At 42.2% G+C, this 26,751-nt stretch overlaps 1 protein-coding gene and 1 pseudogene across 7 annotated transcripts in view; one reads left to right on the top strand and one right to left on the bottom strand.

Moving 5' to 3' along the window:
* BDP1 (B double prime 1, subunit of RNA polymerase III transcription initiation factor IIIB) overlaps window positions 1-26,751 on the bottom strand; it is a 119,893-nt gene extending 93,142 nt beyond the window's left edge. For 5 of the 7 annotated variants that reach the window (XR_004026694.1, XM_030798087.1, XM_030798088.1 and 2 more), the window contains exons 1-7: window positions 26,277-26,751; window positions 23,491-23,767; window positions 20,350-20,459; window positions 17,872-17,931; window positions 15,790-15,915; window positions 14,196-14,329; window positions 11,161-11,255 (exon numbers count right to left, since the gene is read on the bottom strand). Coding sequence is in view for 6 of the 7 variants with exons in the window: in XM_030798087.1 (XP_030653947.1) it covers window positions 11,161-11,255; window positions 14,196-14,329; window positions 15,790-15,915; window positions 17,872-17,931; window positions 20,350-20,459; window positions 23,491-23,767; window positions 26,277-26,488 (1,014 nt within the window). In the remaining variant the exon portion in view is untranslated. Of the gene's footprint in view, window positions 1-11,160; window positions 11,256-14,195; window positions 14,330-15,789; window positions 15,916-17,871; window positions 17,932-20,349; window positions 20,460-23,490; window positions 23,768-26,276 lie in introns of those variants that run through there. The other 2 variants (XM_030798092.1, XM_030798091.1) reach the window with 2 other exon arrangements.
* On the top strand, window positions 4,805-5,573 carry LOC105737823 (annotated as a pseudogene).

Raw genomic sequence — 26,751 nt, 5'->3', positions numbered from 1 at the left:
TACTGAAACAGAGTTTTGCTGTCTTCCAGACTGCAATGCAGTGCTGTGATCATAGCTCACTGCAGCCTCGATCTCCCAGGCTCAAGCAATCCTCCTGCCTCAGCCTCCTGAATTGCTAGGGGACGTGTGCCACCATGACTGGCTTTTTTTTTTTTTTTTTTTGTAGAGATGGGATCTTGCCATGTTGCTCAGTCTGGGTTTGAACTTCTGGGCTCAAGCAATCCTCCCATCTCAGCCTCCCAAAATACTAGGATTAGAGGTGTGAAACACCACGCATGGCCCCATGCTCTTTAAAAAAAAAGAAAAAACATAATCCAGATACTGTACAACACATCGTTCACAATGTCTGGTATTTTTTTTTTTTTTTTTTTTTTTTTTTTTTTTTTTTTTTTTTTTGAGGCAGAGTCTTGCTCTGTCTCACAGGCTGGAGTGCAGTGGTGTGATCTTGGCTCACTGCAACCTCTGCATCCTGGGTTTATGCCATTCTCCTGCCTCAGCCTCCCAAGTAGCTGGGACTATAGGCGCATGCCACCACACCCAGCTAATTTTTTATATTTTTAGTAGAGACTGGGTTTCTGTGTTAGCCAGGATGGTCTTGATCGCCTGACCTCGTGATCCGCCCGCCTCGGCCTCCCAAAGTGTTGGGACTACAGGCATGAGCCACTACGCCTGGCCTAGTATGCCATTTCAAAAAAACTCATGGCTGGCCAGGCATGGTGGTTCATATAATCCTAGGTCCTTATAATCCTAGCACTTTGGGAGGCTGAGGTGAGTGGATCACTTGAGGTCAGGAGTTCAAGACCAGCCTAGCCAACATGGTGAAACCACATCTCTGCTAAAAATACAAAAATTAGCCAGGCATGGTGGCATGCACCTGTAATCCCAACTTGGGAGGCTAAGGCAGAAGAATCACCTGAACCCAGGAGGCAGAGGTTGCAGTGAGCTGAGACCGTGCTACTGAACTCCAGCCTGGGCAACAGAGCAAGATTCCACCTCAAAAAAAAAAAAAAAAAAATGGCCGGGCACGGTGGCTCACACCTATAATCCCAGCACTTTGGGAGGCCAAAGTAGGTAGATGACTTGAGGTCAGGAGTTCGAGACCAGCCTGGCCAACATGATGAAACCCCATCTCTACTAAAAATATAAAAATTAGGCTGGGCGCAGTGGCTCACATCTGTAATCCCAGCACTTTGGGAGGCCAAGGCAGGTGGATCACAAGGTCAAGAGATTGAGACCATCTTGGCCGACATGATGAAACCCCATCTCTACTAAACATACAACAACAAAAAAAATTAGCTGGGCATGGTGGTGCGCGCCTGTAGTCCCAGCTACTCGGGAGGCTGAGGCAGGAGAATCACTTGAACCCAGGAGACAGAGGTTGCAGTGAGTTGAGACAGCGCCACTGCACTCCAGCCTGGCGAGAGAGTGAGACTCCATCTCAAAAAAAAAAAAAAAAAATTAGCCAGGCATGGTGGTGCGCACCTGTAGTCCAGCTACTCAGGGGGCTGAGGCAGGAGAATCGCTTGAACCTGGGAGGCGGAGGTTGCAGTGAGCCAAGATCACACCACTGTACTCTAGACTGGGTGACATAGCGTGACTCTGTCTCAAACAAAAACAACAACAAAAAAAACCCAGGACAGAGACCAAAAAATTAATTATTTTTTAAAACCCACATGCCACAAGAAAAGATAGGAAAATGTGATAGTCAGGAAAAGAAAAGGTCAAAAGAAAAAGATCCCATTCCCTGGCAAGCAGACTCAGAAAAAAAAGAAAAAAAGAAACAGATTCCAATATGATCTAGATATTAGAATGAACAAACAAAAAAGTTAAAGGAGCCATTCATTACACAGATGTTTCAGGATTCAGAGGGAAGTATAGTGAAGAGATGGGGAAATCTCAGCAGAGGAATGGAAACTATAAAAAATAACCCAGAGGAGGCCAGGTGCGGTGGCTCACACCTGTAATCCCAGCACTTTGGGAGGCCAAGGCGGGCGGATCACGAGGTCTGGAGATCAAGACCATTCTGGCTAACATGGTGAAACCCCGTCTCTACTAAAAATACAAAAAATTAGCCGGGCGTCATGACGGGAGCCTGTGGTCCCAGCTACTCGGGAGGCTGAGGCAGGAGAATGGCGTAAACCCGGGAGGCGGAGCTTGCAGTGAACCAAGATCGCGCCACTGCACTCCAGCCTAGGCGACAAAGCGAGACTCCGTCTCAAAAATAAAATAAAATAAAATAAAAAAATAACCATGTGGAAATTACAGAAATAAGAAATATAGTATCAGAAATAAAATATTCACTAAATGGGCTTAACAGCAGATTGAAGACAAAAGACAGAGTCAGTGAACTTGATGCTATGACAATAGAAACTATCAAAACTGAAATGGAGGAAAAAGATTGGAAAAAGGTGGTCAGAGCTTTGGTAACCTGTAGAATGTCACATCGGGTAAACTATGTTGGTGGAGTTCCAGAACGAGAGGATTAAACAGAGAAACTATTAAAATAAGTAATTTAAAATTTCCCAAATACAGTGAAAGATGCAAAAAGCTCAGCAAACTCAAAACTAAAGCTAGGCATGTCATCATCATACAGCTGAATACTAAAATTAAAAAAAAAAAAAAAGAAATCCTGAAAACAGCCAGAGAAATATAATTAATCATATACGAGGCAAGAACGATATGATTACTGTTGACTTTTCATCAGAAACACTGAAAGCCAGGAGACAACAGAATGACATCTTTAAAAGACCAAAAAGAAAAAAACTGTCAAACCAGCAAAATATATCATTCAAAAACAAGGCTGAAAGGCTGAAATAAAAACATTCAGATAAATGAAAGCTCAGAAAATTTCTCAACAGTAGACCTGACATTCAGACCTACAGGAAGAAATGAAAACACCAAAAATGGTAAATATATAGTTAAATGCTAAAAACTAGCTTTTTTCTACTCAATTTCCTTAAAAGACAAAAGACTCATATATCTATATACAGAGAGAGAGAGCTGTTTTTTTGTTTGTTTTTGTTTTTGTTTTTGAGACAGAGTTTCACTCTTGTTACCCAAGCTGGAGTCCAATGACATGATTTCAGCCATCGCAACCTCCACCTCCTGGGTTCAAGCAATTCTCCTGCCTCAGCCTCCCGAGTAGCTGGGATTACAGGCATGTGCCACCATGCCTGGCTAATTTTGTATTTTTAATAGAGACAGGGTTCCTCCATGTTGGTCAGCCTGGTCTCGAACTCCCAACCTCAGGTGATCCGCCTGCCTCGGCCTCCCAAAGTGCTGGGATTACAAGCGTGAATCACCACACCTGGCTGTTTGTTTTTGTTTTTAAGGCTAGTCAAGTAAAGCAGTTGGTAGCAGAGTAGGAAAAAAGAAATTTATCTGGGCCAGGTATGGTGGCTCAGCCTGCAATCCCTGCACTCTGGGAGGCTGAGGCGGCAGATTGCTTGAGCCCAAGAGTTTGAGATCAGCCTGGGCAACATGGCAAAACCCCATCTCTACAAAAAAATACAAAAATTAGGTGGGCATAGTGACACATGCCTGTACTTGGGCACTTGGGATGCTGAGATGGAAGGATCACTTGAGCTCAAGAGGTTGAAGCTGCAGGTAGCCACAATCATACCACTGCACTCCAGCCTGGGCAACAGAGAGTGAGACCCTGTATCAAAAAAAAAAAAAAAAAAAAAAAAAAGAAAAGAAGAAATTTGTCTGAACATGGGTCACTTGGTTTTAAAATAAAAATTTAATATTAAAAAAGAAAGAAATCTGTAATCAGTTGTGATCATTTAGTTGTAAACACCAGTGCACTTGGACCAGCTGCCTCATTAAACTATTATAAAATAAGTTCACTGTAAGTTGAATTTAAAGATACATAGGGCTAAGTGCAGTGTCTCATGCCTGTAATGCCAGCACTTTGAGAGGCTGAAGCAGGAGGATTGCTTGAGCCTAGGAATTTGAGACAAGCCTAGGCAACACGTAAGACCTCTTCTCTACAAAAAATAAAAAATTTAGTCAAGCACGATAGCGTACACCTGTGGTCCAGGAGGCTGAGGCAGGAGGATTGCTTGAGCCCAGGAGGTCATGGCAGCAGTGAGCTATGGTTGCACCACTGCACTCCAGCCTGGGCAACAAAGACCCTGTCTTGAAAAAAAAAAAAAGAAAAGGAAAGGAAAAAGAGGCTGGGCTCGGTGGCTCACACCTATAATCCCTGCACTTTGGGAGGCTGAGGTAGGCAGACTACTTGAAGAAAGAAAGTTTGAGACGAGCCTGGCCAACATAGCAAAACCCCATCTCTACTTTAAAAAAAAAAAAAAAAAAAGGATGGAGGGGCCGGGCGCGGTGGCTCACGCCTGTAATCCCAGCACTTTGGGAGGCCAAGGCAGGTGGATCACAAGGGCAAGAGATCGAGACCATCCTGACTAACACGGTGAAACCCCGTCTCTACTAAAAATACAAAAAATTATCCAGGAATGGTGGCGGGCGCCCGTAGTCCCAGCTACTCGGGAGGCTGAGGCAGAATGGTGTGAACCCGGGAGGTGGAGCTTGCAGTGAGCCTAGACCGTGCCACTGCACTCCAGCCTGGTGACAAAGCGAGACTCCATCTCAAAAAAAAAAAAATTAGCTGGGAGTGGTGGCACGCGCCTGTAATTCCAAGCTACTCAGGAGGCTGAAGCAGGAAAAGGGCTTGAACCTGGGAGGCAGAGGATGCAGTGAACTGAGATCGCGCCACTGCACTCCAGCCTGAATGACGGAGCGAGACTCTGTCTAAAAAAAAAAAAGGAAAAAAAGTCAAAGCTGGGGCGTTATTTGGGGCTACGGAAAAAACAAACAAACAAAAGGCTGAGATTTTCAGGAGCTTCGTGGTTGGTGAATGCAACCACGTGCTGGGAGGTCAGTGTACCCCAACTCCTCCAGGAGAAGTGCCTGCATTCAAGATCCTTCCAGACCTTACTCTATGAATCTCTTCATCTGTATCCCTTATAATATCCTTTATAATAAACCAATAAACAGCTGGTTCAGTGTGCTGAACTTTGCTAGCAGCTGAGAAAGGAAGCTAGAAAGAGGCAAGCTCCTGGTGCAAAGGTTGGTGTGCAGCATAATTTAGGCCTTAGAGAAGCTGGGGTTTTAACACCTTATAAGATGTGTTTTCTCAAAGCTGCCAGTTCTTTTAGAACTCATCAAATTGAGTCTGCTCCAACCAGCTTTACAGGGAATGGATTTAAGGCAAATCTTGTGTTTAAAGAGATTTAGAAGAAGCCTGAAGAGGAAAGCGGACAGATTGTGAAGAAAATCAGTGGTATTTTTGCCTTGAAGGTGAAGAATGAATGGCCTAGGGGGTAAAGAAGCCACCTAGTGGTGGATGTAAAGAACAGAAAAGGATCAGTGCTTTCTAACTCTAACTCAGATGAGAAAGCTGACCACACAATCACAAAGACTGACTAGGACTTACTGGCTTTAGTGATTGAACTGGTAAAATGAATCCTCAGTTCTCCTTTCAAAGCAAAGGGAAAATCACTGGCAATATGAAGTTACAAAGTTTTCAGCTTCAGCCAAGCAAAGGTAAGCTGTGAGGAACTCCCTTTGGCTACTTTTGAAAATCAAGATGATATCTCATCTCACAGATAGGAATTCATATAATTTCATTGTCAGAATTTAGGCTGAAACTACACATTGGCAAATAACATGAGATAGATTTGTTTTAAAAGGTGTGACCAATCCTGGTTTTCCTAACCTCTGGGTGAATACAGCCTGATGATGAACTACTGCTTTGCTGAATTGGATACAACCGTGCATTACAAAGTTAATACGTTATTTATGGCCTGGAGTAAAACTGAGTTTCAGAATAAAATTAGGAACAGCAAAATCCAAAAAAATTACATAAACAAAAGATCCCATTTTGCTTATGAAGTGCACCGAAGGGCCAGGCACAGTGGCTCATGCCTGTAATCCCAACACTTTGGGAGGGCGAGGCAAGAGGATCACTCGAGTCAGGAGTTCGAAACCAACCTGGGCAACATAGTGAGACTTAGTCTCTACAAAAAAATTTTTTTAATTAGCTGGGCATAGTGGCATGCGCCTGTAGTCCCAGCTACCTAGGAAGCTGAGGTGGGAGGATCATTTGAGCCCAGCAGGTAAGAGGCTGCAGTGAGCCAAGACAGAGGCTGCAGTGAGCCGTAATCATGCCCATGTACTCCACGCTGCGTAACACAGCGAGGCCCTGTCTCAAAAAAAATTAAAATAGGCCGGGCGCAGTGGCTCACCCTTGTAATCCCAGCACTTTGGGAGGCCGAGGCGGGCAGATCACGAGGTCAGGAGATCGAGACCACAGTGAAACCCCGTCTCTACTAAAAAATACAAAAAATTAGTCAGGCGTGGTGGCGGGTGCCTGTAGTCCCAGCTACTCGGAGAGGCTGAGGTAGGAGAATGGCGTGAACTCGGGAGGTGGAGTTTGCAGTGAGCCGAGATTGCACCATTGCACTTCAGCCTGGGCAACACAGCGAGACTCCGTCTCAAAAAAAAAAAAATTAAGTACATTTAAGGATTATTCTGATGAAGATGTAATTTAAGAGTTCCCTGGATGAACTAGAGAAGGAAAAGACTACCAATAGCTGGCAAGTAATTAGTGTTATGCATTTAATAACCTTAATCAGTAATAATTAATAATTCTTAAAATTTTATACTGGGGGCCACGCATGGTGGCTCACGCCTGTAATCCCAGCACTTTGGGAGGCCAAGGCAGGTGGATCTTTTTTTTTTTTTTTTTTTGAGACAGAGTCTTGCTCTGTTGCCTAAGCTGCAGTGCAGTGACGCAATTTCGGCTCACTGCAACCTCTCCCTCCCGGGTTCAAGCGATTCTCTTGCCTCAGCCTCCTGAGTACCTAGGACTACAAGTGCCTGCCACCACACCTGGCTAATTTTTGTATTTTAATAGGAGCAGGGTTTCATCATGTTGGCCAGGCTGGTCTTGGACTCCAGACCTCAAGTGACCCATCCCCCTCAGCCTCCTAAAGTGCTGGGATTACAGACATGAGCTACCGCACCTGGCCAACCTCAGGAGTCAGAGACCAGCCTGAGCAACCTGATGAAAACTCATCTGTACAAAAAAATACAAAAATTAGCCGGGCATAGTGGTGTGCACCTATAGTCCCAACTTCTTGGGAGGCTAAGGCAGGAGGATTGCTTGAGCCTGGGAGGTGAAGTTTGCAGTCAGCCGAGATCATGCCATTGCACTCCAGCCTGGACAACAGAGCAAGACTGTCTCAAAAAAAAAAAAAAAAAAAAAATCAAAATTTGTGGGACACAGCTCTAGTGATGCTTAAAAGAAAATCTACAGGCCAGGCTTGGTTCATGCCTGTAATCCTAGCACTTTGGGAGGCCAAGGCGGGTGGATTATGAGGTCAGGAGATTGAGACCATCCTGGCTAACATGGTGAAACCCCATCTCTACCAAAAATACAAAAAAATTAGCCAGGCATGGTGGAGGGCACCTGTGTCCCAGCTACTCAGGAGGCTGAGGCAGGAGAATGGCATGAACCCAGGAGGCGGAGCTTGCAGTGAGCCAAGATCCGCCACTGCACTCCAGCCTGGGCGACAGAGCAAGACTCTGTGTCAAAAAACAAAGGAAATGTACAGCTTTAAATGTCTACTTTAGAAAAGAAGGCTTTAAAATCAGTGCTCTAAGTTTTCATCTTAAGCAGCTAGAAAAGGGAATTGAACAATGAGAACACACAGACACAGGATGGGGAACATCACACACCAGGGCCTGTTGCGGGGTGGGGGGAGGGGGAGGGATAGCATTAGGAGATATACCTAATGTTAAATGATGAGTTAATGGGTGCCAACATGGCACATGTATATATATATATATGTAACAAACCTGCACGTTGTGTACATGTACCCTAAAACTTAAAGTATAATAAAAAAAAGAAGCAGCAGCTAGAAAAACAAACACAAAGTAAATGGAAGGAAGCGCTAAACAATAACAAAAAAAATCAATAAAAACACACCAACAATTGGAAACTTAAAACTTACATTAAGAAGCCAGGTACAGTGGCTCACGCCTATAATTCCAGCACTTTGGGAGGCCGAGGTGGGTGGATCACGAGGTCAGGAGATCGGATCATCCTGGCTAACACAGTGAAACCCCATCTCAACTAAAAATACAAAAAATTAGCCGGGCATGGTGGCAGGCACCTGTAGTCCCAGCTACTCGGGAGGCTGAGGCAGGAGAAGGGCGTGAACCCAGGAGGCGGAGCTTACAGTGAGCTGAGATGTCACCACTGCACTCCAGCCTGGGCTACACAGCAGGGCTACAGAGCAAGTCTCAGTCTCAAAAAAAAAAAAAAAAAACAAAACTCACATTAAGAAAAGTTGGTTCATTAAAGAGATGTTTAGATTAATAAACACTTAGCAAGATGAATTAAGAAAAAAACAGGCTAGGAGAAGTGGCTCACACCTGTCATTCCAGAACTTTGGGAGGCCAAAGCAGGCAGATCACTTGGGCCCAGGAGTCCCAGACCAACCTGAGCAATATGGCAAAACCCAGTCTCTACAAAAAATACAAAAAATTAGCCGGGCATTGTGGCACATGCCTGTAGTCCCAACTACTCAGGAGGCTGAGGTGGGAGGATCACTCAAGCCCAGGAGGTGAGCCATGATAGCACCACTGCACTCCAGCCTGGGTGACAGAGTGAGACCCTGTCTCCAAAAAAAAAAAAACAAACAAACAAACAAAAAAAAACAAAAAAAGAGAGAGAGAGAGAAAATACAAATTATCAATGAAAGAGTATATTTATAAAATAAACCCTTCCTCCAAGAAAACTACAGGATCAAACAGTTTCACAGGTAAATTCTATCAAATATTAAAGACAAAATAATACTAATCTTCAACAAATTATTTCAGAAAATAGAAGAGGAAGCACTTTCCAGCTCAATTTCTGTGACCAGGATAAGCCTCATATCAAAATAGGACAGACTTTGTAAAGGAAGATTACAAATCAGTATCCCTTATGAACAAAGTAGCAAAAAAATCCTCAAGAAAATGTAGCAAAATAGAGCAACACAGAAAAAGAATACACTATGACCAAATGGAGCTTATACAGGAATACAACATTAGTCCAATATTTGAAAATCAAGGTAATGTAATTCAGTAGCTTTAAATACAGTCTGTTCTCATTTTTGAGATGGAGTCTCACTCCCGCTGCACAGACTGGAGTGCAGTGGAGCAATCTCAGCTCACTGCAACCTCCACCTCCCGGGTTCAGGCTCCCGAGTAGCTGGGATTATAGGCATGCACCACCATGCTCGGCTAATTTTTGTATTTTTAGTAGAGACGGGGTTTCACCATGTTGGCCTGGCTGGTCTTGAACTCCTGACCTCAGGTGATCCACCTGCCTTGGCCTCCCAAAGTGCTGGGATTACAGGCATGAGCCACCACGCCCGACCTACTCTCACTTTTCTACACTTTACCCAACGACCTGCTAGACACATAGTAACCTTTCAGGAAAAGAATCTACATGATTTTTGAGACAAATAGCCCAGTGACAAATTTATAATTAATTACGCAGATCAGCAGAGCACTCCAATTCTAGACAATCGATTTCTAGCCTTCACAGAATTTTAACATTTTGTTCTTTTATCAAAGATCAACATTAGAAAATGAACATGAAGAATATAAACAGTTCCTTATTTCTTGCAGAAATACAAGACTATTTCATTACACTGTACAATGCCCCTTACGTAATGTCCCCAGACAATCCATGCCTAATTTAGTTCTAGAGGAAAAAACACACCTTCCTAATGGTTCCTTTTATTAATGTAATGAACATGATAGGGATGAGAAATGAAGGGAAAAGCCCATGGTTGGGCAAAGATCTCACTATCAATTGAGAATGCATTATGGCAACATAGTGTGATGACACTCAAATGCACTTAAACCCAGAAAACTTGTATAAAGTTTCTCAAGCAAAGAAACTAAAAAACAGAGAAAGCTCATCCTCTTGGGCATATAATAACTGTAACTGACATCACTGTTGTTATTAGTGCCACTGGTTGTCCCAGAGTTAAGGGGACCTAGGAAAGCAACGGATCAGAAAATGAGAACTATGTAAACTCAGATTTCTTCTCTTTAAGCTTTCCTAGGAAATTCTGAAATACATTTTGGGTTCAAAAAGCTACCCTTGGCCAGGCATGATGGCTCACGCCTGTAATTCCAGCACTTGGTGGGAGGCTGAGGCAGGTGAATCACCAGAGGTCAAGAGTTCGAGACCAGGCTGACCAACATGGTAAAACCCCCTCTCTACGAAAAATACAAAAATTAGCTGGGCGTGGTAGTGTGCGCCTGTAATCCCAGCTACTTAGGGAGGCTGAGGCAGGAGAATAACTTGAATTTAGGAGGCAGAGGTTGCAGTGAGCCGAGATTGCACCACTGCACTCCAGCCTGGGCAACAGAGTGAGACTCCATCTAAAAAAAAAAAAAAAAAAAAAAAAAAAAAAAGCTACCCTTAACCAAAGTACTCTGGTACATTTACCTTCTCTTTTCATTATGTAACTCTTCTTACATCTTAGTTGCAGTGCGTTTTTATTGGTACTGCCTCAGATTCATTTTAGAAATGAAGAAGATATAAATAAGAAAATATGAAACTAACATAAAGAAGATTGTACCCGTATCAGAACTGATAAATATTACTTTTCAATCAACAAAGAGGGATAAATGTAACAAAAACATCATAAGTTTAAAAAAAAAAAAAAAGGGCTGGGCGCGGTGGTTCTCACCTGTAATCCTAGCACTTTGGGAGGCCAAGATCAGGGGGATTACCTGAGCTCAAGAGTTCGACAGCAGCCTGGGCAACATGGTAAAACCCCATCTCTACTAAAACACTAAAAAAATCAGCCGGACTTGGTGGCAGGTGCCTGTAATACCAGCTACGTGACACGCTGAGGCATGAGAATTGCTTGAACCTGGAGGCAGAGGTTGCAGTGAGTCAAGACCGTGCCACTGCACTCCAGCCTGGGCAACAAAGTGAAACTCTGTCTCAGTGGAAAAAATAAAAATAAAAATAAAAAAGATGAACTGAGATTTAAACCAAAGGTAAGCTAATAATACTAACATTTGTAATGGTTGGTCTCTTTCCAGTCAACAAATGTGATGGGTTTACTTTACCTTAATTTCTATCCTTGCTCTGTGAGGAAAAAGTTGTCCAATCATAGAAAAGTCAGTTCCTACCATGCTGATGGCTAAAAAAAACATATCTGTTTCTGTGAAAATAAAAGATTTAGAATGATTGAAAATTAATCCTATCAATATTTCAGAGAAAAGAAATCTTACAAAATTTGACAGTACTTAATTTTACTAAAAAGATACCCATGGAATACTTAAAAACACCTTATTATAAATAAAAACTTTTCAGTATAAGAAATCGTAGGCTGGGCATGGTGGCTCACACCTGTAATCCCAGAACTTTGGGAGGCCAAGGTGGGCAGATCACTTGAGGATAAGAGTTAGAGACCAGGGCCAGTCGAGGTGGTTCACGCCTGTAATCCCAGCACTTTGGGAGGCTGAGGCGGGTGGGTCACCTGAGGTCAGGAGTTTGAGACCAGCCTGACTAACATGGAGAAACCCCATCTCTACCAAAAATACAAAATCAGCCGGGCATGGTGGCACATGCCTGTAATCCCAGCTATGTGGGAGGCTGAGGCAGGAGAATCGCTTGAACCCGGGAAGCAGAGGTTGTGGTGAGCCGAGATCGCGCCATTGCACTCCAGCCTGGGCAACAAAAGTGAAACTCCATCTCAAAAAAAAAAAAAAAAAAGAGTTTGAGACCAGCCCAGCCAACATGGTGAAACCCTGTTTCTGCTAAAAATTAAAAAAAAAAATGAGCTGGGCGTGGTGGCGCGCACCTGTAATCCCAGCTACTGGGGAGGCTGAGGCAGAAGAATAGCTTGAACCCGGGAGGCGGAGGTTACAGTGAGCTGAGATGGCGCCACTGCACTCCAGCCTGGGCAAAAGAGCAAGACTCCACCTCAAAAAAAAAAAAAAAGAAAGAAAGAAAGAAAAAGAAATCATACAAAAGCAGCTGGAAATTTTTTTTTAAGACATTCATTCTGCCTAGCTGATCTTATTCAAAGTGCTCTGAAGAAAACTATGAGTCATAGTCAGGATAGGGTTACACTACATAAGCAACTAAGATGTGCTAAGTAGTATATAAAGAAAGTAGCTAGAAAAATACACAAGAGGCCAGGCACGGTGGCTCACACTTGTAAATACCAGCACTTTGGGAGGCCGAGGCAGGCAGATCACTTGAGGTCAGGAGTTCCAGACCATCCTGGCCAACATGGTGAAACCCCATCTCTACTAAAAACACAAAAATTAGCTGGGCATGGTGACATATGCCTGTAATCCCAGCTACTTGGGAGGCTGAGGAAGGAGAATCACTTGAACCTAGGAAGTGGAGGTTGCAGTGAGCCAAGATCGCGCCACTGCACTCCAGCCTGGGTGACAGAGTGAGACTCGGTCTCAAAAAAAGAAACCATTAACAGAAGTTACACCTCAGGAGAATAGGAACAGGGAAGTGAAAGAAGAGAAGTATAGAATCTTTTTACTCTATATTCTGCTGTTTGAATTTTTCCTCAAAACTACTGTTTTTAAAATAAAAACAATAAGCACCAACATGCAACAGACTTTTAACAGCATAATATTTATCTATAGAAACTTTATTATACAATATTATCTGAGGTAGAACATTATTTGCATTAGAAATATTGTATTGTTGGCCAGGCACAGTGGCTCACGCCTGTAATCCCAGCACTTTGGGAGGCTGAGGCAGGCGGATCACCTGAGGTCAGGAGTTCAAGACCAGCCTGGCCAACATGGTGAAACCCCATCTCTACCAAAAACACAAAAATTAGCTAGGCATGGTGGCAGGCGCCTGTAATCCCAGCTGCTCGAGAGGCTGAGGCAGGAGAATCGCTTGAACCCAGGAGGCAGAGGTTGCAGTGAGCCGAGATCACGCCACCGCACTCCAGCCCGGGTGACAAGAGTGAAACTCCGTCTCAAAAAAAAAAGAAAGGAAATACTGTATTGTTAATTTTTATTTAAATGGTATTTGCTGTACAGAGATTTGACAGACAGGAACATTCCAGCCAAAATAACTATAAAGGTAATTCTTAAAAAATATTTATTTCAGCAGAACAGTGACTAAAAGAAACTTAAAAAAAAAAAAAAAAAGAACAGAAAAATATTTCTGGGCTGGGCACAACGGCTCACGCCTATAATCTCAACACTTTGGGAGGCGAAGGATCACTGGAGCCCAGGCATTAGAGACCAGCCTGGGCAACATATTGAGACCTTATTTCTTCAAAAAATCCAAAAAACAGGCCAGGCGCAGTGGCTCATGCCTGCAATCCCAGCACTTTGGGAGGCCAAGGTGAGCAGATCACCTGAAGTCAGGAGTTTGAGACCAGCCTGGCCAACATGGTAAAACCCCGTCTCTACTAAAAATACAAAACTTAGCTGGGGGTGGTGGCAGGTGCCTGTAATCCCAGCTATTGGGAAGCTGAGGCAGGAGAATCGCTTGAACCCAGGAAGCAGAGGTTGCAGTGAGCCAAGATCGCGCCATTGTACTCCGGCCTGGGCAACAAGAGGGAAACTCCATCTCAAAAAAAAAAAGAAAATTCCAAAAAATTAGCTGGGTGTGGTGGCACACGCCTGTAGTGCCAGCTACTCTGGGAGGCTGAGGCAGGAAGATCACATGAGCCCAGGAGTTCAAGGCTGCAGTAAGCTATGATTGTTTCACTGCACTCCAGCCTCGGCAATCAATCAAGACCCTATCTCTACTTTCTAATTTTTTTCCTTAATTTTTTTGTAGAGATGAGGTCTTGCTTTGTTGCCCAAGTTGGTCTCAAACTCCTGGCCTCAAGTGATCCTCCTGCCTCAACCTCCCAAAGTGCAAGGATTACAGGTGTAAGCCACTGCACCTGGCTGAGACCCAGTTGCTATAAAAAATTTTTTTGAAGATTTGTAAGACAAAGTCAGAGATACCATTCCATGGAGGGCATAAGATAGTGGTGTCAATAAAATTAGCTGGAATAAAATGGCAGTTTGCATTTTATTTACTTAGGGGAGAACTGATTTAATTCAGAAACAGTCACTTCATTTTAAATAAAGAACTTACACATTTTTAAATGAAAATTAGTTACCTTTATTTGACCATGGTTTAGAGTAATAGTTTTTCCTAAAGCTGGAGTATGTAGTTGTAGAACCGCGCTCAAATATGGGGTCATTTTCTTCAACAACACAAGGGCCTTTTGTTCTTAAAACTTCTACAGTTAAACTGAAATAAACACATTTTTAAATAGATCTATACTAAAAACAAGGAAACAAATAGTAAATGAGATGTAAATAGTTAATATTTTGAAGTTTAGCATGGCAATCACATCCAAAGCATAATAATACTTATGTGAAATATGGGTATTTTCCAAGCATCTGCTAAGTTTTACCTAAAATGTGATTCCAAGAGGGTAGAAAGAAATGTCAAGTCATTTTCAAAATTCCTAACAGCAATATAATATTTACAAAATATCTTTGGACTACGTATTATAAGAAGGTATTTGTGGCCGGGCACGGTGGCTCACTCCTGTAATCCCAGCACTTTGGGAGGCCGAGGCGGGCGGATCACGAGGTCAGGAGATCGAGACCATCCTGGCTAACACGGTGAAACCCCGTCTCTACTAAAAATACAAAAAAAAAAATTAGCCGGGCGAGGTGGCAGGCGCCTGTAGTCCCAGCTACCCGGGAGGCTGAGGCAGGAGAATGGCGTGAACCCCGGGGGGCGGAGCCTGCAGTGAGCCGAGATCGCGCCACTGCACTCCAGCCTGGGTGAAAGAGCGAGACTCCTTCTCAAAAAAAAAAAAAAAAAAAAAAAAAAAAAAAAAAGAAGATATTTGTATTATTGACTTCCACATGTCTTTGATATTCAATATGTATTACTGTGCTGGACTCAATGGAAATTTTGAAAAACATAAGCACTTTATATTTTACATTCCTGCAGACAAAGCAGTTAAATATGCTCTAACTATTTAATGACCAGTAAAATCATCATCACAAACTAATGGAAAACAGCACACAAAAACAACTATTATTAGCAGTATTACATTTATGTTTAATTATAGAATGTGACGGCTATAAAATTATTTTTCACTAGCTAAACTTTCAAAGACCTTCCATTGCTCTATTTATTTACTTACTAATTAATCATCTTTTAAAAAAATACCCTTAACTAAATTCCACAATGCCTAATGTGAGAAATTTAATGTTATAACTGAGAAATTAAACCAGAAGATGAATTATACCTCACCATAACAAAAATCATAAAATATGTTAAACCTACATTTCACTGTATATCCATTAGTTATCACCACACATCAGGATATGCTCTTAATAATATGAGAACTTGAATATTGACTTCAAGACTGTGTCAATCTTAGAAATTTATCCTCAGTGGAAGACAGCTATGATTAGTTCAACAGCCTGACTCAATGACCAGTAAAGATGATAAAACTATGGTGTTAGGTTAATAGATGATAGGGCATCTTCTCATACAAAATAGTTATAAAAATTACTAAAATTTATAAATTAACCTAACTCACTTTTCTATTTACAATATTCATTATGCAAATAAAGATGTCAAGGTCTAAGTGACAAAGGCTGATTTAGAAAAAGGACCTCTTACACTAGACAAAGCATGTTTGTTCTCATGTAACCAGAATCTCACTTTCTCTCTTTTCTAAATACCTTTCTTCATCCAAAATAATGGAACCATCTTCTGCCACTTTTACTCGAGGAACCAGTAATGGCCCATCATCTGTCTCTTCTTCCATTTCATTATCTTCAGCATTAGGAGTACTCTTACCTTCTTGCCTACCAGATATAAAGATAAGTTAATTCACAAAGGCATGAAAAGTGTGCCTGAATAGTATAAAACTTAAAACAAATGATTACAAACTCAACCTTCTAGCTATTTCCAACTTTCCCTATAATCCAAATGAAAACAGTACGTGTTATTAAGGATACAATTAGAGGATTTTCTCAAGTTTTATCTCGAGGCATTTAGTAAGGAGTCTTATATTTTTTGAGATGGAGTTTCACCCTGTCACCGAGGCTGGAGTGCAGTGGCATGATCTCGACTCACTGCAACCTCCGCCTCCTGGGTTCACACCATTCTACTGCCTCAGCCTCCCAAGTAGCTGGGATTACAGGCACACACCTCCACACCCAGCTAATTTTTGTATTTTTAGTAGAGACGGGGTTTCACGATGTTGTCCAGGCTGGTCTCGAACTTCTGACCTCGTGATCCACCCGCCTCAGCCTCCCAAAGTGCTGGGATTACAGGCGTGAGCCACCGCGCCTGGCCCAGTCTTTATTCTCTTTTAAAATAAAGAGAAATAGGCAGGACATGGTGGTTCAGGCCTGTAATCCTAGCACTTTCAGAGGCCAAGGCAGGAAAATCATTCGAGGCCAGGAGTTGAGATCAGCCTGGGCAACATAGCAAGACCCTACCACTAAAAAAAAAAATTTAAAAATTAGCCCAGCATGGTGATGCGTGCCTATAGTCCGAGCTACTCAGGAGACTATGAGGCGGGAGTATCTCTTGAGGCCAAGAGTTTAATCACACCACTGCACCCCAGCCTAGGTGACAGTGCAAGACCCTATCTGTAAGAAAATAATAATAATAATGCTTATAGTTATATAGCATTAGTTTCTAGATTATTTGATTAACTTTTCAGTACAATCCTTCAGGGTTAGTACCTTAAGGAAAATGGCCGAATGCAGCAGCTCATGCCTATAATCCTAGTACTTCTGGAGGCTGAGGCGGGAGGATTACTTGAGCTTAGAAGTTCAAGACCACCAGCCTGGGCAACATAGTGAAACCTTATCCCTATGAAAAAAAAACTCTTCAAAAACTAAAAAACTTTGGCTGGGCATGGTGGCTCACACCTGTAATCCCAACACTTTGGGAGGCCAAGCCAGGCCAATCACGAGGTCAAGAGATGGAGACCATCCTGACCAACATGGTAAAACCCGTCTCTACTAAAAATACAAAAATTAGCTGGGCATGGTGGCGTGCACCTGTAGTCCCAGCCGCTCAGGAGGCTGAGGCAGCAGAATCACTTGAACCCAGGAAGCAGAGGCTGCAGTGAGCCGAGATCACACCACTGCACTCCAGCCTGGTGACAGAGCAAGACTCCATTTCAAAAAAAAAAAAAAAAAACCTAAAAATTTTAGCCAACCGTGGTGGCACACACCTGTACTCCCAGCTACTCAGGAGGCTGAGGCAGGAGGATCACTTGAGCCCAGGAGGTCAAGGCCGCAGTGAGCTGTGTTCACTCCACTGCACTCCAGCCTAGGTGACACAGCAACACCCTGTCTCAAAAATTAAATTAAAATTTTAAAATTACAAAAACAATAGTCCAACCAAATGTAATTTTTTTTTTTAAAGACAAAGTCTTGCTCTGTCACCTAGGCTGGAATGCAGTGGTGTGATCATAGCTCACTACAGCCTTGAACGTGTGGACTCGAGCAATCCTCCCACCTCAGCCTCCTGAATAACTAGGACTACATGTACACACCACCATGCACAGCTTATTTTTACATTTTTTGTAGAGACAAAATGTCACTATGATGCCCAGCCTCGTCTCAACTCCTGGCTTCCGGCAATCGTCCCATCTTGGCTTCGCAAAGTGCTGAGATTACAGGAGTGAGCCACTGTGCCCGACCCCAATCAAATGTAATTCCACTATAACAGGAAGCACCATCTGATCTTTTATTAAAAAATGTAGCAATAGAATATATTCAAAAATAAAATAAAATACTTACTCTCTTGTCTGGACTGGAGTCGATGGCTTTTCAGTTTTCTTTTCTTGTTCCAGTGAAGAACTATTGAACATAAATAACAATATCTTTAATAAATTATTAATTTATATCTTCCCAATTCTATCTGTAGGCAAGAAGAAAATTATTCTAACTTCTAATTTTTAATGATATATCATAGCATTTTGTTAATGACAGTGCAATCCAACGATCAATTTTTCGGTCAAAAGCTTGTCATCATGTACAAATAATTTGTTAGGTCCTAAGTAGAGAATACTTTTTTTTTTTAAATACAACAACAGGGTCTTGCTGTGTCAGGCTGAAGTGCAGTGGTGTGATCTCAGCTCCATGTAACCTCTACTTCTTGAGCTCAAGCAATCCTCCCACCTCAGCCTCCCAAGTAGCTGGGACTACAGGTGCATGCTACCACACCAGGCTAATTTTTGTCTTTTAATTTTTTGTAGAGACGAGGTCTCACCATATCGCCCAGGCTGGTCTCAAACTCCTGGGATCATGCAATCCTCCCACCTTAGCTTCCCAAAACATTGGGATTACAGGCATGAGCCACCACGCCCAGCAGAGAATGTTCTTATCCTTTAACTTCTCAGTGAAAGGAGGCTCCCAATCCCAACGCATGAAGCAGCTTAGGTGACTTGTCTCCAACCCCTAGATGTTAAACAACTCAAAACCTAGGTTTCTGGCCCTTTCTTCGACAGGGCCAAAGACCTGGTGAATCTGAAAAAGGGCTATGTTGAGGAACTGTCCCTACTCCTACCTCTACCTGCTAAACCATCAACAATACAACAATGAGATTTATTATAAACCTGCCTCAGAAACCCCAGGCTAACTTTATTAAAGAAGCTTTGTTCTTGGAAGATTTATTAATCACACTACTACCGTCTTTATTAGAAGGCAGGGCATAAAACTTGGCTCACTCCTTTAGATCAGTTTATAGTATGTTAAAAACAAACTGCAATCCTTTCAAACATTTTCTCTTTTTAAATGAGACAGAGTCTCGCTGTCTCCCAGGCTGGAGTGCAGTGGTGCAATCTTGGCTCACTGCTGCCTTGATCTCCCAGGCTCAAGTGATCCTCCCACCTCAGCCTCCTGTGCACCACAATGCCCAGCTAATTTTTGTATTTTTTGTAGAGATGGAGTCTCACTACATTGCCCAGGCTGGTCTCAAACTCCTGGGCTCAAGCGATTCTCTCGCCTTAGCCTCCCAAAATGCTGTGATTACAGGGGTGAGCCACCTCGCCCAGCCAAAATTGCAATCTTGATTACAGAAAAGTGGCTTAGTTGGTTTTACTATGCCTTGGTAATTAACATAACAAAGAAAAAAAATTTTTTTTTTTAATACAGGATCTCGCTCTGTCACCCAGACTGCACCCAGAATGCAGTGGCATGAACGTGGTTCACTGCAGCCTCAAATGCCAGGGCTCAAGCAGTCCTCCTGCCTCAGCCTCCCAAATAGCTGGAACTACAGGCACATGCCACCATGCCTGGCTAATTTTTGTAGAGACACGGTTTCACCATGTTGCCTGGGCTGGTCTCAAATTCCTAGACTCAAGTGGCCCACCTGCCTTGGTCTCCTAAAGTGCTGGGATTACAGGCATGAGCCACTGCGCCCAGCCAAGAAATTTATTTTTAATCTCAGAAATAAAGGGCATAATCTACCATCCCCGGAAAGCAGTTACTTGAAATGCTGCTACTTTTTGTTATGAAATTCTATTTAAAAGGACATATGTGTTCCAAATTTTGTCAACATGCTTTTGGAAAACAAAAAAAGTACTATAAAAGTGATATTTATATAACTACATACCCAAATAAAGTAAAACAGAAGGCCAGGCACAGTGGCTCACACCTGTAATCTCAGCACTTTGGGAGGCCGAAGCGGATGAATCACCTGAGGTAAGGAGTTTGAAACCAGGCAAGCCAACATGGCGAAACCCAGTCTCTACTAAAAATACAAAAATTAGCCGGGCGCGGTGGCTCACGCTTGTAATCGCCTTGGGAGGCCGAGGCGGGCGGATCATGAGGTCAGGAGATCGAGACCACGGTGAAACCCCAAGACCACAGTGAAACCCCTTCTCTACTAAAAATACAAAAAAATTAGCCGGGTGTGATGGCGGGCGCCTGTAGTCCCAGCTACTCAGAGAGGCTGAGGCAGGAGAATGGCGTGAACCCAGGAGGAGGAGCTTGCAGTGAGCCGAGATTGTGCCACTGCACTCCAGCCTGGGCGACAGAGCGAGACTCTGTCTCAAAAAAAAAAAAAAATACAAAAATTAGCCAGGTGTGGTGGCGAGCATCTGTAATCCCAGCTACTCAGGAATCTGAGGCAGGAGAATCGCTTGAACCTGGGAGGCAGAGGTTGCAGTGAGCCAAGATTGCATCACTGCACTCCAGCCTGGGTGACAGAGCAAGACTCCACCTCAAAAAAAAAAAAAAAAAAGAGATAGTAAAGCAGAAATAAATTTTACTTACGTCATTGGATTGTTATCTGGTAGATAATATATGAAGTCTCTCATAGTCATTTTTGAACGATCTGGTGGCCTCTGACTTTCATTTATAGCATATTTGTTTTTCCATTGTTTCTGTATAAACACACACAGATCCACTTTTGTAAATATTAAAGAATTTCAGATGTACTATATGCAAATATACGGTCCACTGTTGCATTCACTATAAGTGCTTTAATATTATTCTCACCCCAATTACGTAATTTTGTAGATGGAATATTAAAAGTTATAGCACATTACCCTTAACAGTTTTTAGTTTTTATTTATCTACTTTTGAGATGGGGTCTTGCTCTGTCATCCAGGCTAAAGTGCAGTGGCACAATCATAGCTCACTGCAGCCTTGAACTCCTGAGCTCAAGCAGTCCTCCCACCTCAACCTCTCAAGGAGCTGGGACTACAGATGCTTGCCACAACACCTGGTTAATTTTGGGGTTTTTTTTTTTTTTTTTTTTTTTGGTAGAGATGGAGCCTCCCTACGTTGCCAAGGCTGGTCTCAAATTCCTGGGCTCAAGTGATCCTCCTGCCTCAGCCTCCTAAAGCACTGGGATTACAGGAGTGAACCACACACCCAGGCAGTATTTAGATTTTAACAATTAAAATGACTAGGACTAGATAAAAGCTCAATGTGGCCAGGCACAGTGGCTTATGCCTATAATCCCAGTACTTTGGGAGGCCGAGGAAGGAGGACCGGTTGAGCTCAGGAGTTACCAGCCTGGGCAACGTAATGAGACCCTATCTCTACAAAAAAATACAAAAAAATTAGCTGGATGTGGTGGCATATGCCTATAGCCACAGCTCCTTGGGAGGCTGAGGTGGGAGGATCACTTGAGCCTGGGAGGTTGAGGCTGCAGTGAACTGTAATTATACTAGCGCACTCCATCCTGGGTGACAGTGAGACCTTGTCTTAAAACTAAATAAGTAAATAACAAAAGAATAAAACTAATAAAGCTCAATGTATAAAATGCTTACTGATGCCTTCTAACTAAACATCTTAATAGCTTACTGAGAATTTATGCTTACACAGCTTTTTTTTACCCTGTAATGACTTGAAATTCTGTGTATTTTGTAAAATTCCTGAAGCAAATGTTTAATCTTTAATTGCCCAAAATAAATTAAATAAGCAAATAAGCAGTTTCTGTAAAATACAGAACTTTTTTTTAATCCCCCCACCTCCAATTCCCAACCCATAAAACATTTTTAGAGGCTTACTCTTTTTTTTTTTTTTTTCCCCGAGACAGAGCCTTGCTCTGTCGCCCAGGCTGGAATGCAGTAGCACAAATTTCGGCTCACTGCAACCTCCGCCTCCCAGGTTCAAGCGATTGTCGTGAGGCTTACATTTTAGAAGACATAAATTGAAAGCTTGTTTTCTCCTGTGTAAAACAGTGATATCTACTTCATATAGCTGATATAATTACATAAGATAACAGATACAAAGCACCAAGCAAAATGCCTTCCCTTAATTTAAAAAAAACTAAAGAGGCATTTTATAATTCATAACAGGAGCTGCCACTGGTTGGACACTTACTGTTTTCAAGACACTAGTTTTTTTGTTTGGTTGGTTTTTTTTTGAGACGGAGTCTCGCTCTGTCACTCAAGCTGGAGTGCAATGGCGCAATCTTGGCTCACCGCAACCTCTGCCAGGAGGCTAAGACAGGAGAATCGCTTGCCTCCTGAGTAGCTGGGATTACAGGCGTACACCACCAAGACGAGATAATGTTTGTATTTTTAGTAGAGACGGGGTTTCACCATGTTAGCCAGGCTGGTCTCGAACTCCTGACCTCAGGTGATCCGTCCACCTCGGCCTCCCAAAGTGCTAGGATTACAGGCGTGAGCCACTGCACAAGGCCCAAGACACCAGTTTAAGTGTGTTTTACATGTATTGACTCATTTAATCTTCACAACCCTCCAATGAGATAGACAGAGGTTGAGCATCTCTTATCAGAAATACTTGAGACCAGAAACGATTCACATTTTGGATTTTTTCACATTTTTGAATATTTGCAGAATACATACTGGCTGAGCATCTCTAACCTGAAAATCTGAAATCCAACATGCTCCAATGAGCATTTCCCTGGAGCATCACTTTGGCACTCAAAACATTTTAGACTTTGGAGCATTTTCAATTTCAGGGATGCTCAACCTGAACTATTATTGGTCTATTTTACAGATGAGGAAATAGATTAATTAAATTACCCAAGGTCACATAGCTAGTAAAGAAATGAAGCTGAGATTCAATCCTTAAGTATTTAAGTCCAGGACCAGCATGCTCTACTGCTGTTACCTGCCCTTTTAGAAAAGAAATCAATCCTCAAGATTAAAAAGAACATGGACTCTAATATATGTATACCACAAATTTTTCCCACTTGTAATTTTCCATATTGTCAATTTAGAAAACATTACCAATTCATTCTGCTCAACTATATTTGTCTTTTTTTTTTTTTTTTTTTTTTTGGAGACAGTTTCACTCTATCACCCAGGCTGGAGTGCAGAGGCACAATCTCGGCTCACTGCAACTTCCACCTCCCAGGTTCAAGCAATTCTCATGCCTCAGCCTCCCCAGTAGTTAGGATTACAGATGCGTGCCACCAGGCCCAGCTAATTTTTGTATTTTTAGAAGAGACAGGGTTTTGCCATGTTGGCCAGGCTGGTCTTGAACTCCTGACCTCAAGTGATCTGCCCGCCTAGTCCTCCCAAAGTGCTGGGATTACAGGCATGAGCCACCACGCCTGGCCTATACTTGTCTTAATTCAAATAAATGTATCACTTGTCACTTGGACATCTTTATATGAAAAATCTGACTGAAGGTTTATTTTATAAATATGTTTGTGTACGTATATCTATGTGTATGTGTATGAAACTTATTTGTGGTCTTTACCAAAAACAGTGAAAACATAAATAAATAATTTAAAAATTACTATCAGTGAAAAATGTAATTTAAGTCCATGGTGTATCAATCAATCCATTAACAAGAAGGGATGTTCTATTGACTAAGGGATGTTATGTGGTTTTGTTCCCCCATCAAAATGCTACAAATGCTTTTCTTCCCAATGATTCCTTACTAACATAAATAGAAGGCAACATCAAAATCCTGATTCTCCTCCCTTACCTTCTCTTTTCTCAATTCTTCTTTTAACATTTCCCTCAGTTTCTGGGCTTTGTATATTCGGTATCTGTCTGAGCATGGCTGTTTCTCTTTTGTTGGAGTGGCAGTTGGCTGTGGAGCCTCTTGATTAACTGTAGATAAGGGATGAGATTCTGAAGGAACACTGACACTAGACTTAACCATACTAGAAGTACTTGAAATTCGCTTTCTTCTCTGTGAAACAGTAGAGGAAGATCTACTGGATTCTTCAACATCATTGTCACTACCAGTCTTCTCAGTACTGTTGAAATTAAAAAAGAAAAAAGAGGGCACATGAATCTTCTGTTACACATGCTAGTTTTAAAACCTAGTCTGGTGAAAATCCAAAACTGCAATCTCGTAATTAAAAAAAATAAAATTAGTAACTTGAGATTTATGATAATTATGACAGGTTACAAAAAAATTTGTTTAGTAAGTCTTTTAAATATACGTAAATTCTAATAGACTCTTAATCTTTTCAAACATAAAGTCCCTAGGCACATTAGAGCACATAATTATAGGCTTAGCTCCCTCAAAACAAATAACCAATTTACAGAACAAAGCTCAATCAACCTAATTTGAATTACTAGGTAACAAAGTAATAATTTATCATTAATTTATATATAAAATTTTAAAAAATTTTAATTTACTCTGACATTTTAAACTGGTCTAAACTACTGGCATTTTACTTTACTTATCAACCCGAGGTCAGTCAAATCAAATATGCAAAACTTCAAACCTCTGAAATATCTGTATTGCAGTATTTGAAGAAAAACATTTAGTTACAGTAGCCAAACCCAATTCCCTTTGAGGCAGAAATCATTTATCTTTTGTCAGATACAACGCTACTTATACAGCCATCAGAATAAACTTCAGTCAAAAAAAGTACTCAGTCATCCCAAATTGCATATTAGGTATGGTATACCCCAGATATAAGTATTTCAGGAATGGTCTATAAATGCAACTTAAGTCAAGAAAAGAGGTGGTATAAGTCAATAATTAAAAAGTCTACTTTTTTCCTATTTTACAATTACTTAGAAAAAATTAGAAAATGCCTTAACTTATAGAATAACCTTTCCAGGAAGACTTCAATTTAAATTCGTATCTTAGCTGTTATGCCAATGTGATACATGCATTATCTGCATTTCACCCAATTATGTTGAATGCATAATGACACAATATATATCCTATAGATTTTTACAACTAGCAAAGACCCACAAAAAAATAAAAAGAGGCCGGGCACGGTGGCTCACACCTGTAACCCCAGCACTTTGGGCTGAGGCAGGTGGATCACTTGAGGTCAGGAGTTCGAGTCCAGCCTGGCCAACATGGTGAAACCCTGTCTCTACTGAAAATACAAAAATTAGCTGGGCATGGTGGGGCACACCTGTAGTCCCAGATACTTGGGAGGCTGAGACAGGAGAATTGCATGAACCCGGGAAGTGGAGGTTGCAGTGAGCCGTACCATTGCACTCCAGCCTGGGCGATAGAGCAAGACTCCATCTAAAAAAAAACTAATAATAATTAAAAAAATAAAAAAAAAAAAAACCCTCCCAGAGACAGTAATGGCAAAAAAAAAAAAAAGTGACTAAAAAACTAATTATATTCCCCAAACGTAAATGTCAACTAAAAAAAAAAAAATTAAATATCCTTGACAATAAATGTCTCAAAACTACAATCTTTGGGCAATTTATTAAATTATCAACTATCACGCACTCATACATAATTAACGAAATCTCTGAGAACTTTATTAATTTAACAGCGACTAGTATTGGTATCTCCTTTCTGTGCAGAAATTTTGAAACAGATTCATGTAATAAACTTGGAAATTACTTACCATCACTGAACTATCAACATAACACCATACACTCGGCACCAGTTCAGGCGAATAGAGGAAGATGTTCCAAAAATAAATAAATTTTTCACCTTCCTATCACAGCATAAAGAGAATTTGTACTATCTCACTTCACATAACAAGGCTGTTTACTGATTTCCTCATATATATAGAAACAGAGGCCATCTTAGCCTACCATGTCTTAAATTTACTCCATCACCTTTCTAAAAAACTAGTAACTTTTTGTGGGCAACTATTCTGCCATATCCCCTGCAAGATAGTTTATATGCGTTATCTCCAATCTCCACCAAAACGCTCCAAGTAGGCAATATTATTCCCATTTTGCAGATGAGTAAATTCTGCCTGAGAAAAGTCTACCTGTAGACTAAAAGAGTCTTGAATCCAAATATGATACATGACGCTAAAGCCATGCTTCTCTATTCGGGAAACATGGTCACCACAGTTAAAGAGGCACACTTCAATTAAGTGACCAGAACTCTTACTCACTGACATAAATTAGCAAAGCCAAAGCAATACTTATATTCTCCTTTAAAAAATAAATATTTTATAAATTGAAAGACAAAAACACTTCCCTGAAAAGCACTCCAGAAGGATGAAAACTATGGTGACCTAAATTCTCAAATGAATAGTGTGGATATTCTTCACTTCAGGACTGCCATACCCCGATTCTCCCCACCACCACTTGAAGACATGGTCTCCTCTCGGAGAATCTACAGACCGTGACAAAACGCACACAAGCCACACCCTGCAGGTCAGACAACCAAACTGCAGTTTAGAGTGGTTTCATCAAGCCTCAACTGAAAGGCTTACTGCAAACGAGCGCGGACTCCTATGACAAAATTCATTTGCTCAGCTTCCAGGTAACAGGCCTGGAGAGGCGGGGCAAATGAAAATTCTTACCTCTGCAATTCCTTACCTGCTCCTACGAGTCTTTTCTTGGGGCTCCGCTCCACCGAAATCGACTGCGGGCACATCTGTGGGCTCCGCTGGCTTGGAAGCAGAGTCCGTGGCAGGCTCCGGCGGCCTGGGAGACTCCCGTCCACGCTGGGGATTGGAAGCTGTGGAGCCCCTGGCGCCTACACCAGGCCTGACATTCGGCTTCACGCTAAGGCGTGCCCTGCGGAACATGGCGGAGGCAGGGGGCCCGGGGAGGCAGCCTGACGGCCGCTCACAGCCCCGAGCCCCGGCGGCGGCCCGGAAAGGGGATTAGGAACTACGCCCTCCCCACAAAGCCACACCACCAACTCAGGGGGCAGCTACCGTAGTTTCACTGCCCCGCCGCCGCCTCCTCCTCTCTCCCGCCGACGCCGCTTTTTCATGACCCTGCCACACACTGATGGCTAAATTTCACCCTCCTCCCAGCATCCCCGCCCTCACAGGACGCCGGAACT

This window comes from Nomascus leucogenys, chromosome 18 (genome assembly GCF_006542625.1).
Source record: "Nomascus leucogenys isolate Asia chromosome 18, Asia_NLE_v1, whole genome shotgun sequence".
NCBI classification, from domain to species: domain Eukaryota; kingdom Metazoa; phylum Chordata; class Mammalia; order Primates; family Hylobatidae; genus Nomascus; species Nomascus leucogenys.
This window is presented reverse-complemented; position numbering and strand designations above follow the sequence as displayed.